Source organism: Colletotrichum phormii (assembly GCF_030913505.1).
Source record: "Colletotrichum phormii strain CBS 102054 chromosome Unknown BDP81scaffold_2, whole genome shotgun sequence".
Taxonomy (NCBI): domain Eukaryota; kingdom Fungi; phylum Ascomycota; class Sordariomycetes; order Glomerellales; family Glomerellaceae; genus Colletotrichum; species Colletotrichum phormii.
Window position 1 is genome coordinate 1823195 of NW_026851444.1, and position 12366 is coordinate 1835560.

The 12366-nt window shown below is 53.1% G+C and overlaps 3 protein-coding genes and 1 non-coding gene across 4 annotated transcripts; 2 read left to right on the forward strand and 2 right to left on the reverse strand.

Moving 5' to 3' along the window:
- Positions 1–4241: 4241 nt before the first annotated feature.
- On the reverse strand, positions 4242–4323 carry BDP81DRAFT_t65. Its single transcript has one exon. It is a non-coding gene; the product is annotated as a tRNA-Ser (tRNA).
- A 2238-nt stretch (positions 4324–6561) lies between these two features.
- Positions 6562–7611, reverse strand: BDP81DRAFT_416155 (uncharacterized protein). The gene has a single exon (XM_060589503.1). It carries the CDS (start codon positions 7460–7462, stop codon positions 6974–6976), a length of 489 nt encoding a protein of 162 aa, XP_060450668.1. The 5' UTR covers positions 7463–7611; the 3' UTR covers positions 6562–6973.
- Positions 7612–8543: 932 nt separating this feature from the next.
- Positions 8544–9816, forward strand: BDP81DRAFT_389693 (uncharacterized protein; the record flags this gene model as incomplete). Its single annotated transcript, XM_060587302.1, has 2 exons — positions 8544–8761; positions 8841–9816. The coding sequence occupies 2 exons, from the start codon at positions 8544–8546 to the stop codon at positions 9814–9816; spliced, it is 1194 nt and encodes a 397-aa protein (XP_060450669.1).
- Positions 9817–11220: 1404 nt separating this feature from the next.
- Positions 11221–12021, forward strand: BDP81DRAFT_307816 (ureidoglycolate hydrolase; the record flags this gene model as incomplete). The annotated part of the gene is made up of 1 exon (XM_060583390.1): positions 11221–12021. The coding sequence occupies one exon, from the start codon at positions 11221–11223 to the stop codon at positions 12019–12021; it is 801 nt and encodes a 266-aa protein (XP_060450670.1).
- Between the last annotated feature and the right edge of the window lie 345 nt (positions 12022–12366).

Here is a 12366-nt window from a genome sequence, read left to right on the forward strand (position 1 = left end):
AGAGGCAATCATCCTTTCTCAATTCTCTCTCACCTGCATTCTACAGCTTTTGTCTTGTCCACATTGGGGAGGAGTAATCAACTCTGACTGTGGTGATTGGAACCACCTATGGAGTACACTGTAGGGTATGGGTTCCTGAAGTGACTTGTCCCCAGTGCTACCGCATTCTGAGGGAAGAAGAACAAGGCAAGACCAAGGCACGACGCACGCGATGCAGGCGATGGGCAGCGATGCCACATGGGGAGGATAATGACCGCCTTCTCAGGTGTTGGCTCGTTTCAGGTCCTCTTCCCAGCAATCTACAAGCAACAATGAAGGGCAGCGGCGGATGGACAAAAGGCGCTGTTCTGCCGCATGCGAGCATGCCTCATCCCTCGTCACACACTCAAGCTGAGGATCGGAGAATTGTTCAAATCCTTATTCTTGTGAGTGCATATATACGTCCTTAGGTAAGGTACATATGGACGCACACCTCAGGTGAGGGCGCAATCATGGTGATACCTGCCTCGGAGTCCCCTAATTATCTAAGGTGCGGGATGCTACGGGAAACATGGCATCCATTCTTGGAGCTACTACTATCCGCACCTATACTAGTCGCGCAATAAGCCCACTCATCGCTCTATATTCAGTCCATATTTAGAGACTGATGCAACTCAGCATGAATATGCTTTTTCGAAATCCGGCGAAGGTGTGATTCTAAATATGAATGATGTCGTCCGGGATGAAGTGGGAGCAATGTGGGAGACCCGGAACCGATGACCGATGAACCTTTGCAACAAAATGCAAAAGCAAATGCAGCGTTGTTGCCAGTGACGAAAAAAGAAAGGAGAAGGAAGCATTTGCGGAATCTACCAAGTTCCCGACCGGCTCGAATGGGCGACGAATACGACCTCGTCCTAATATGGTTCTATTCATCTCTGTCAAATTTTAATCAACACGAACGGCATCGCCCAAAAGAGTTCGCTGCGTTCTGGCCTTGCAATCGAACCCTCCTTTTTTTTTTTTTTTTGTGAATTCTGTCGTTCCTTCCAACTATTGTAGAACCTAACGTAACGTGCCCTATTTCCTCGACTGACCAGTCATAATTGGAGAATCGTGAATGTAACCTTTTGGTTATTCTCTCGCTCTTTCTCGCATTTTGTCGCCTCACGCGGGATACACACCCGGGTCAGTTCCTTCCCGCTCCAACTTTGCTCTTCCATTTGCAGGGCAGTCACCACCTCAGTGCTGCACTTGCTCTTTCCAGGTTCGTACCTGCAGCCAGCGAATTGGAGGGCCGGGTACCTTGCAGGATAAGTCGGTGGGGCCTCGTGGCCTCCACTGCCCTCCAGAAGCCTATCGTTGCTAGTGGCTTCGCTTCCCCCTGGCTAAACGGGCCCTAAGAGCCAGCAATAGGTAGGTAATAATGGCCGGGCAATCCCACTCCGCCGTTATTAAGGTCCGGTCCATTCGTCTTAGTCACCACGGGCAATCACCACCACCTTGGTCTTTCCTCCTATCAATTAAGCAACAAGAGAAGAAGCAGGGAGACATGGTGGATCTTTCCCGACGTGGGAGGTTTCTTGACTCCACCAGGTGCCCTCGAGAGGAAGGACCTGCAAAAACTGACCGCAACTGGCACTGCTGACTAGTCTTCACTGCAACTGCAAGATGCAACCTGACTGTACTCCGTAGAGTGCGAACCACATCGGCCCGTAACTCTGTCGGTCATTGTCTGCGCTTTTGGCAGCTTCCATCCACCTGCCTCCGCTTCGTGCTTGGAACTTGGTGCCATCGACAAGCTCACGCTAGGAACCCTCGATCGTCAACGCTACTCCAGAGGTCCAGGGGCCTGATCTCAAGCTCGTCCTCCATCATCGTCATTTGCTTTGCGCTCGTTCATCCATCACGTCCGTCACGCTCTGTTGCCAAAACGGCGGTTCGCTGTCATGACTGTCAGTCAGGCTGTCATCACCCGCCTCTACTCAACCGCCAAGCTGTCACATATCAAACCACGGGCCTTTTGCACCGGCGAAGGCGAACCATCAAAGCCCAAACATCGTCATCAACCTTTAGCGACGTTGCTGTTGCTCGGCCTTGGACTATATCAGCCTCCTTTAATCGTCTCAGTCGTCGTGGAGACTCACAAGTCATCGCTGAACCCTCCATGCTCAGACGCGTGTCATTGGAGCCCCCAAACGTGAAAACTTTGGTTCACGTCATCTCTGCTAATAAGAGGCCCAGTTCAATCAGGCTGCGGTGTTCGATTTGCAAAGTCCCAGCACCGGATGCCCGAAGAGACACGCCGCCCACAACTGGGCATTGTGTAGCATGGAATGTGGTGGGTGAAGTGGATACTCTTCTCCGCCGCTGCTCGGTCCAGGCTCCAGAAAATGCAGAGCATTTGGACCCGGGGTTGAACGGAGCCAATATTGGTCGCCAGACGGGGTCTCGGGGGAGGGTCTGCAGCAGGTTACCGGCTTTTCCATGCACTCGCGGCTCGCCTTGCCATGCTATGCTACCTTTTTTCTTCAGGGAATCGCCCATCACACCGCAATTTAGCTGCAGCTCCAAGCTGCGTTGGCAGCTGCACAAGTTTGCACTAACGCTTCGGATTCTCTAACGCGCTCTGCTCACTTCCTGGCGCCCTGCTGCCCTACGCCTGACGGCCAAACCGTACTACAGAATGTGGCTTTTCCTCTCGGCCCTTGGTGATACAATGGTTCAGCGCCACAGAGCTCTTGTGCTCCAGCTGCGTAGCTCCAGATGCCGCATGGAGCTCTTCCGCAGTTACGGCGGGCAGTGAACGAGACCGAAATCTCTGGTTCACCATCCAACGAACTCACTGGTCTGGACTTTCTGCTCTGACCACCCACCCAGTTCGCCCACCCCTGACCTGGTTCCACCTCGTCCCAAAAGAGGCTCCCTGTCTGCTTACTGGTTGATCATCGACCTCAGTGCTATTTCCTCTGGCCAAATTCCAGATTGTCGAGCATCGACAGCATCAAATCAAGACGCACGGAGCTGGGCAATCGAGAACGTCGCTGGTCACAGTGGAGGTTCATCTCAGTACCTTTGGGGGCCCCTCACCGTCATCTGACAGATCTTCGGCGGCAAATGAGACCTGCCATTATCGACGGCTCCGAGTTCTGCCCTCCGTGGAGCCTCCTTAGACGCCGTGCGGGAGATGACACTGGCATTGAAATTGCACTTGGCCACTTACCAAAGGCCCGCTCTTAAACTGCTCGTCATTTGGATCGTCTCAGATCTGGTCAAGCGGGAGTTATTGCGTCCAATAATTCATATTCGACCCAATTTCTATCACACGAGATCAAAACCGCTGGTCTTGGAAGCAGGCCGCATTTTCTAGTGCCAGCGGCCTCGTACCAGAGTATGAATATAGCGCCGAGCGGGCGTGCTAAATACAGCACCGTCGATTACCGAATCCAAGGCGCGACGCGACACGATCCGAGGCCCTTTAATCGGCACGTCCTTCTAGAAATCTTGGAGAGCTCGCGTGACACTTTAGCTCGTTTCCGCAGGAACCCCCTACTGAGTGCATCGCGCGGGAATATGTCGTCGGGAATGCGGCTTTCAGGTGGCCACACCGACTAATGCTGTCAGCGGCGCAGCCTGTCTACTATCACTCATCGCCAGCCTGTCTGTTGGTAGCTCGCTGATGAGGATCTCCATTTCGTCCGCCTATCGCTCAGATATCGCTTCTTCCCCCCTTTTCGCCATCAACCGAGTGTCTGCTAGAACTGAGCAGACCTTTCCAAGGAAAAGCAGGCCAACAGCAAGACGTCCGTAAAGAGAAAGTCACGCATTGAGTCCGTGGCTTGGCGTACACAGCAACGCCTCCAAACGAGATGTCGAGATGAAATCGAGTCAGGCGGCTCAAGGTCTAACTACTCCTCGCTCCGAGCGCTAACCCCTCGACTCGAGACGTCGGAACATGAACACAGCCTGATGCCGTCTCGCCTCTCCGTTCAGTCCAGAGTTACACGTTTCTGTTGAGCGGCACGCTGGCATCACCCCTGTCTGTTTCCAAAACGTGCGGGACACATTTCAGATCTTCGAACCTGCGACCGTGACAGGCTGATCCTCTCTCTCGTCGTTGCGTTGCAGGCCGCCCGTATACTGCACTTTGCGCGCAGATCTGATCGGATTTGAGTCGTTCCTAGGGCGAGACCGTCATCGGCGTCTCAGGGATGCAAAAAAGATTGCCAGACGCTCTTCACGGAGAAGGCAAAAGAGAATATCGACGTTGGCCTGATTCGAACAGACGCTCCCGAAGGAACATGATTTCTAGTCATGCGCATTAGACCACTCTGCCACAACGCCGGGCCATTGGATGAATTTTTTTGGGCGAAATCCGCACTAAGAAGGGCCTCAAGTTGGGCCCTCGCTATTGGTCTGCGACCCCGCCAGACGCTCATCACTGCGGGGCATCCAGACATACATTCCGTCGACATGCTTCGTCCGAATGACAATCAGGTGGTGTTTGAGAATGTGCTTGATCTTTGACTTTTGCTGATTTGCGTTGATGTAAGCAATTTTTATTTTCCGACCTGTTCTAGGTTGTTTCCATCGCTTTATGTTGGAAGGAGTTTAAATCGACGCTGTGATGGTTCTTCTCTGCAGCAGAGAGCGGGGTCAAGAGTTTAGGTTGTTGGTGTGTTCCCGGACGTTGCTATAGTTCCGCTCCCCGATTGACTGCCCACGGTCCAAGTTGGCTGCTTTTCATGCATTTGTTAGACCTTTGTGTATTTGGTGAACTGTTTTGGAAGTTTCCGAGAGGGAGTTTTTTTTTGAGTGATTGAATCATACTGATTAGCTTCCGGTAAGCTTGCTTGAACTTTGGGTGCTGTTCATCGCAGGCGAGCCAGTGGTTGTTGGGAACTGGCGATGAGGTGTTTGAGGACGAGGTCGAGGCGGTTCCTTGTTTTTTGTTTCCGAAACTTTGTATTGATATCTCTCTTTGTGTAGATGACGGAGCTTGTAGGAATTTGCAGTCAGTCCGCCTATAGAGACATGTGAGCAGTTGGTGATGATCAGTATCCTGATCAGCCACCTTCTTTTACTGCTTTTGTGGCATGCAGAGATCAGTTCTACGTGAAATGGTTCTTCTGTGGCAACTCTTTGCGCACCTTAACGAGGTAGACTCCAAGTGCTCTACAGTGTATGGACTCTTGCGCTATCGATCTGTGCGTGGCTCTTTTGGAGACTTCACTTTGTGTTCTGTCAAATATCTCTACGTGTTTTTGCCTACCTGCGATACGAGGAAAGCAAATGCCCAGCTGGGTGAAGAATCCTTCCGGCTCTCGGGTTCTGGCGGTGTGATGGTTATGTACATAGATTGTAGCTTGAGAAAGGAGCGAGTCTGAATTTCATGGTCAATCAATTGATATCACGTCAAGTGGATAGGCGTCATGTCGTTGATGATCATTCCTTCCATTGGCCATGTTTTTCTTTTCAAAGAGACACATCTACTTGACATGATACATCAGTTTCAGTCTCCCATGAAAGCTGACAGTGATGTAGAAGGGTATTTCAGCTCTTTCCAAGTATTCCGGGACTGTGCCGGTTTATCCTTCTAGCACGTACGTAGGTATGAAAGGAGCCGAGTTCCGGGTCAAGGCCTCCAGAAGCCAACTGACAGAATCACGAACCAAATCCTCGAGTACAGTGCAAGTCTCTCTAGTTGCTGCGGCGGCAGGCGCAGAGATATTGCCATGGCTTCCTCGTGGGCATGGTAAGGTATCTGGACAACCTACTTAAGGTACTCCATCGCCGACGGGTAGGGACAGATCGCAGAGATTCAATTCGAAATCAATCTCGAGTTGGGCAACTGACTCACCAGCCTTGTGTGTGTAGCGTTTTCTCTCGCCCTCGGTTAGGGGGTTGGTTCTGTGGCAAGTGGTCGTTTAGAGGCTCGCACTGAGAACTACTCCTTGGTCTGCGGATGTTTTTCTCGAGCTGGCGGTTATTCGCTGTGGTATATGGATCTGGTGGGTGAGACTGGTCACGGAGAAGAGCGATTGAGATTTGCTCTAGGTGTTGGACTGGTACTGCGTACACCGTCTGGGAGATCTTTGCTCTGTTTGACGTCAAGCACCAGCGCCTGTACTACGGTATCCCTTATCAAGCGATGGACAAGCTTAGAAGCTCCGGGATCAAAACTTTACTCTCCCTCAATGGTATTACGATGCAAACAGGCACGCCTAGGATACTTTCATAGTGGCTTCGAGAGATTTCCTACGTGAGCGATCGACAAGTAAAGTGGTAACATACATGCCATTCGTTATGGTGTATTCAGTGTTCGTATACTGTCGATACCTTGAGAATATTTTCCCTCCTGTTTCTTTGGCCAGCGGGTACCTTGACCTAGGCTTGTATGGCTTTACTCGTTTCAGAAGTTTCCTTCAACCTCTTTGGTTTTGTTGCCAAGTTGTCCTGCTCTTCCTAAATTGAGGCTAGCTTCGTTGTAACCATGATGATCCGGGCTTTCTGATGGAGATGACCGATAGCTGGCTGAGACAGTGCGTGGAAGGCGTTAGAAGGATTATAACGTTGGGGCAATCGGAATGTCGTCGGTTTGGAATTTTCCTCTTTGTGTTTTTCAGCAATGTATGAAGGTAATACCCTCAAGTCTGTCGACAATAGCTCTTGGTCTGGATCATGCCGAACCAGTTTCGATGTCTCGGCACCGGTGAACCGCAATATCGTCTCCTTTAGCCATGTCTGAGTAGCCAGACTGGCTGGTATTATCTTACTGGACGATGTGGTAGGTTAAAAAGCTCTATGAGTACATGATGGCTTCTAGCTGCGTACATGCTTGATTCCCTTCTCGTTCGAGAACTGATTGACCTTCACCCGTCCTTCATCACAAATACTGAGAGATAAAACCCCCTGACGTCCTCGGTGAGCACATTTGACATCTACTCATCATCGACTCCCCGCATCCGTCTCTCTCTCTCCCCTCGGCCTTCTTTCAGTGGGGTGGCGCATCGGGATTATTCATCCACTCTTCAAAACTCGGATATTGCGTCGGCCACGGCTTCGGCGGCGCTGGTGGTTTCTTGGGCTTCTTCTTCTTCTTGTGCGGCTTGTGGTCGTGTGGCGCGAGCGGGTTATGGATTGGGTAGTGCCAGCCCGGCGCCGGATAGACGATATTATATGTGTGTCTGATCTTCTTCCCCTTCTTCTTCTTCTTCTTAGGCTTTGGTCTGGAGCGGGTTGGTTTCTTGGGAGGCTCCTCCTTGCTCCTCATCCATGGGTGCTCGTCCGTGGTGAGGTGGGGCTCTGCCATTAAGGACCCTCCGCTTCCGAGGTCGGGGACCTCGAGATCTTGTTTGAGGTGCTCTGCTTCGACGGTGTTGAGGTCGGTTGGGGTAGGGGTGACTGGGGTGGCGATGACGGATGGGGTGGCGATGACGGATAGGGTGGCTAGGAAGCCGGCGAGGAAGAGGGAGGTGCGCATTTTGCGTGTTGATTATGTCGAGCCAGAGCTCTCAGTTGATGCAGTGGTAGTTTGATGAATACTTGGTAATGAAGTCTTTCTGGAGGTCTCCCTGGTTGACGATGCTATGCAGACTTGTGCTCGCATCAGGAGATGGCAGACTTCACAACCCATGTTCACAGGGAGCACGCTTGAGGGTTGGCTTTATAAAGTAGAAGGCACGCAACCTTGCGAGTCTGTCACGCGGTGGTCTCATAGGCAAGTTAGGCCTTCACTTGTTGCACTTTTGACTTGTTGTTACGGTTTACTTTGAGGCTGAGATAGCTCCAAGGGTTAGGTGAGAGTTAATACCCCGTGTGCCATTCTTTCCCGTGTTAGAAGACTCTATATTACAAGATAACTCTAACTATCGAAGATCACTCCAGTCGGGCCGTCAAGGATTAGATACCTTTAAGAAATCCTTTTTGGGTTGATATCATTGACAGTATTGTTCACTTCCTATCAAAGTATTGTGTGTAGGAAATAAGTGTACGATACTCGGCTGCTCTCAATGCTTGCCTCCTCAAAAAAGTCGAGGCCGTCGTAACGAGAAAACAAATAATGACCGTCGATTTCTTACTTGGCGATGGTGAATCTTGCCACTTAAGAGGGTATTTGAGCAACACGGTGGCTTCCAAGACGCGGCCGAATTCCCCCCTTTTCTGCCTTTCGATAGCAGTGACCTAGAAAATCTAAACTGTGTAGCTTTTCCGTCGACCTTGGTGGACTTACGATACCTTTCTCACTTGGCGTCGGGAAACTAGTGAGACAATTTCCCAATTGAGCCTGGAGAGAAAAGCGCTGATACGGCGGAATCCTCCCACGCCACCCAACCTTGATGATAAGCACTAGAGTCCCGGGTACCCGCCTTTGCCAACTAACGCGCGGCACATTCGGGAGACGTCAAAAGGGGCCGTCCAGGTCTATCAATGTGACCCGGCGAAATTCATCCGAAGCACATCATTGACAACTTTGTTTGATGAATTCGTCACTTTGAATCGACCCTTATACAAGACCTTGTGAGCAATCCACTTTTGATTTTTCAATGCAGGCTTCAGCACCAATGGAAATGGCGTCGCAGAATCAGCCGGGGTCCTCATCTACGGATCCGGACCCGGAGAGTTACCTCAACGACCCTCGATTCCACCAGTCCTTCACCTTGGCCCCCGGCTCCGACCGCCCGGAAAACTTCAAGGTCACGTTTTGCGACTACGGTTATCGCAATCTAGACAACCCGGAGCTCGAACACGTGCTGCTAATCTGCGGTCCCCTCCTGGGCAGGTAAGCCACTCATCTCACCCATCAAGCCCCTCACATCACGGCACATATCATCGCTCAAGGACTAACCTTCAAAACCCAGCCGCTACCTTCACATCGCAAAAGACGCCCTGGCCAAGAAACACAAGGTCCGCATAATCCACCCAGATAGACCAGGCTTCGGCGGCACAACGCACGTCGACGCACAAGACCGCGTCCGCCTCTGGCTCGAAATCGTGCCCGCCCTCCTCGCGCACCTCTCTATCCGCCATGTCTCCCTCGCCGCCCACAGCGGCGGCACAATCTATGCCCTCAACACGATCCTGCACCTACGTCACCTTCTCTCCCCCACGCATCCGTACTTGGCTCTCGCTGCCCCGTGGGTTCACCAGTCCCGCTCGGGTGCCGCGCTCATGACGGTCGCCGGCGGGCTGCCAGAGACCGTGCTGGGCGGCTTCCATACACTGGCCGGGTTCTCACTGAAGTATGTTGCTCCCATGGCGGGCGCGGTGAGTGGTTTCTTCCCTAGTATGCAGGCCGTGAGCGGGCTGCTGCCGGCGTCGATGCGGATGGGTTCTGCTGCTGATCCTACGCATACCCCTGCGGCGGAAGTGAACCCCATGGCAGAGTTTGAGGAGAAGATTTGGCCGCAGCTCATGCAGAAGGTATGGTCTGAGGATACGAGAGGCCTCAGCCAGGACGCCATCCTGCTGCTGAAGAGGGCGGGGCACTCGGAGTACTGGGGTTCATGGAAGGACTATGATGAGCTCGTCACTCTGCTGGCGGAGGCTGAACATAATCCCGATGCCGGCGTCGTGGAGGGCGCTTCGAAGCTCAAGGTTGATGTGTTCTGGGCGGAGGAGGACCATATGATTGGTGTTGACAAGGGGCCGAAGTGGTTCGAGGATTGCTGGAGAGCTGAGCAGCGCCGTGATGTGATTGAGTTTGGTAGTCATGTTGTTCCTGGAACCGATCATGATACTATTATGGAGTTGAAGTTTGATGTGTTTGAGAGGATTCTACGCAAGGTTGGCGGGACGAGCGAGGAAGGGGATTCTGAAATGCCATCTGCGGCATAGGATGAGACGGGCTGTATGATTAGAGTCGTTGAATCGTTTTCAATTTTACCCTGAGAGACGCCCTCGTAGTGGACATGTTTGCCGTGATGCCGGAATCTTTGCCAACGCTGTTGACTCAGGGTAACCATCGCCCATTGGTTAGCCGAACCCAAAAAAGCTGTTGAACCGAGGCTTTGCCAAAATTTAGTCCTCGTGAACTCTGTCCTCACACATGCCTGGATTTGGACAATACATCAGACGACATAGAGTTCGTGGCAACCAGCCGAGAAGCCTTGGGAGAAACTCCAGAACTCCCGAGCTCTCAGGGTACCGCGAGGTAGCCGTTTTCAACCTCGGTAGGCGGAATATGGGAGCCGGTCCCATGGAGTCTGCGGAGAAGCTTTTTGCAGTTGCTTAAGCTATATCAGGCTCAAAACGATTGCAGTGCTCCGAGAGCAGTCTTTAGAGCAGTTCTTCAACAGCCTCACATTAGCGGATGAGAATGGAATCGAATAACGGTTCTGAAGCCCCCAACACGCTCTCTCTTGAAAATCTGCAAGGCGGATCGAACATTGATGATCAAAAACTTGTTGGCTGCCCCGCGCGTTGAGGACCCTGTTACAACCCAGACAGGTATTCCGAGCTAAGCCATGACTCAAAGGTTCGGCATCTCGTGATCACGCGCTAGAGAGTACGAAGTAGATCGTATCCTTGGACATTGTGCTAAGATTAAGCCCTGGAAGATGTTGGGGTAGCGCTTGCTTCGGTAACGACTGTATGTCCTTGTTATGCTGTGTCTTCACAGGTCCCTCAAGGAGCTGCAATAAGCCAACGGCGACAGTTTCCAGCAATGTTCTTGTACAATGATTTCAATGAAGACAGAAAAGAAAGCAAACGTGAACACAAGTGTTTCTGCACCGGAGAATAAGTCATCGTAGCCCGCTTAATCACAATTACACCGGAGCGTTGAGCGACGTTGCAGTTGGGGAGTCCGAGACAGTGCGTTCCCCGGGGTCCCGCCCAGCCCAACGGGGGAAGCCCAGCAGTGTGGAGCTAGACATTGCTAAGCTTCGATGACAACTGTTAATGACCCCGCGAAGTCATCGCCGGCGGCCCTATCAGACTCCATCAGACCCCATGCGCCGAGGCCCGGTGAAGGACACGGGCCATACCTAAACCGGAAGCTTCCCCCAAGCTCCCCTCCTCTCACCTCACCTCAACCCCAGAACTCACAAAGCTCATGAAAGTCGTAGCTTACTCCGACCTCAACTCAACTCAAACCAACCTGTTCCCGCCCTTCCTCCACACACCACTCCCCAAGCCATACACACAACAACTCATTAACCTCTCAGACACTTCACAGGAATTCAACCGAGAAACAAACCCAGCTCACACCGTGTGTGACATCAACACACTCACAACACAATGCCGCCAACCACACTCACAACCCCCCTCACCCTCCAAATCCCCGCGGAACCCCTCACCCGCGCCTCCTTCGCCCCCTTCGGCGACGTGATCGAGAACCCTCACCCGGAAGTCCGCCCCGCCGCCTCCCTCCCCGCCACCGTATCCGCCTCCTTCAGCGCCGTCTCCGCAAACCAAGGCACAGCCATCAAATACCAAAACGTCTCCTCGCCACTGGACCTCTACCCCCAGGCGCCCTCCCGCTCCGGCCGCCCCATCGTGAGCATCTTCTCCTGCGCCGCACGGCAGCTCGAGCCCGCCGCCCCAGCAGCGCAACCGCCCATCTCGACCCTGCTGCCGTATACCTACGCCGGCCCAAGCAGGGGCGGACGCTTCAGAGTCAGCGTGCTGGAAAGACACCCCTTCACGACACAGATGTTTGTCCCCCTTTCCGCTTCTTCGTCGGTAGCGGGCGCAGCGTACCTCGTTATTGTAGCACCTACCCTCCCGACCCCCAGCACGCAGACAGATTCCCTCCCGGCCCCGGCAACCGGCGGCAAAGGCCGCGGTCTCCCGGACATCAAGGGCCTCAAGGCCTTTGTGGCTTCCCCAGGACAGGCCGTAACCTACGGCGCGGGAACGTGGCACGCGCCCATGGTTACGCTGGGCCCCCAGGGCACGGCGATCGACTTTGTCGTGACGCAGTTTGCGAGCGGCGTGGGCGTGGAGGATTGTCAGGAGGTGGAGTTTGCGGGCGCCGGCGAGGAGGCGGGTATCGTGGTGCAGGTTCCCGAGAGGATGCCTGTTGTTGCGAAGTTGTGAGCGGAGCGGATCGGATGGGGACTGAGAGGTGCTTGAGGGATGAGCAGGTCAGCGGCTGGTGTTAAGGGCGTTCCCTGGTTTGGCGAGGCTATGGAGGCGGGTGGCAATTGGTGACGACGCGCGTGTGTACGATGTCTGTCCAGCAAGGGAAGGAAAGCTAGCCTGAGTGCAAGGCGGCGCCTCTGGGTGACTGGGTAAAGGGGCGATAAAACATGCTAGAAATGCCACCAAATTGATCATGAATTCATGTAGAAGCTGATGCTTACGAGGGTGTGGGATCAGTCACGTCGAGCAACTATTGCGTCTTGGCTCTCGTGATCTCGCCGTAGTTAGGCGATTCAGAAC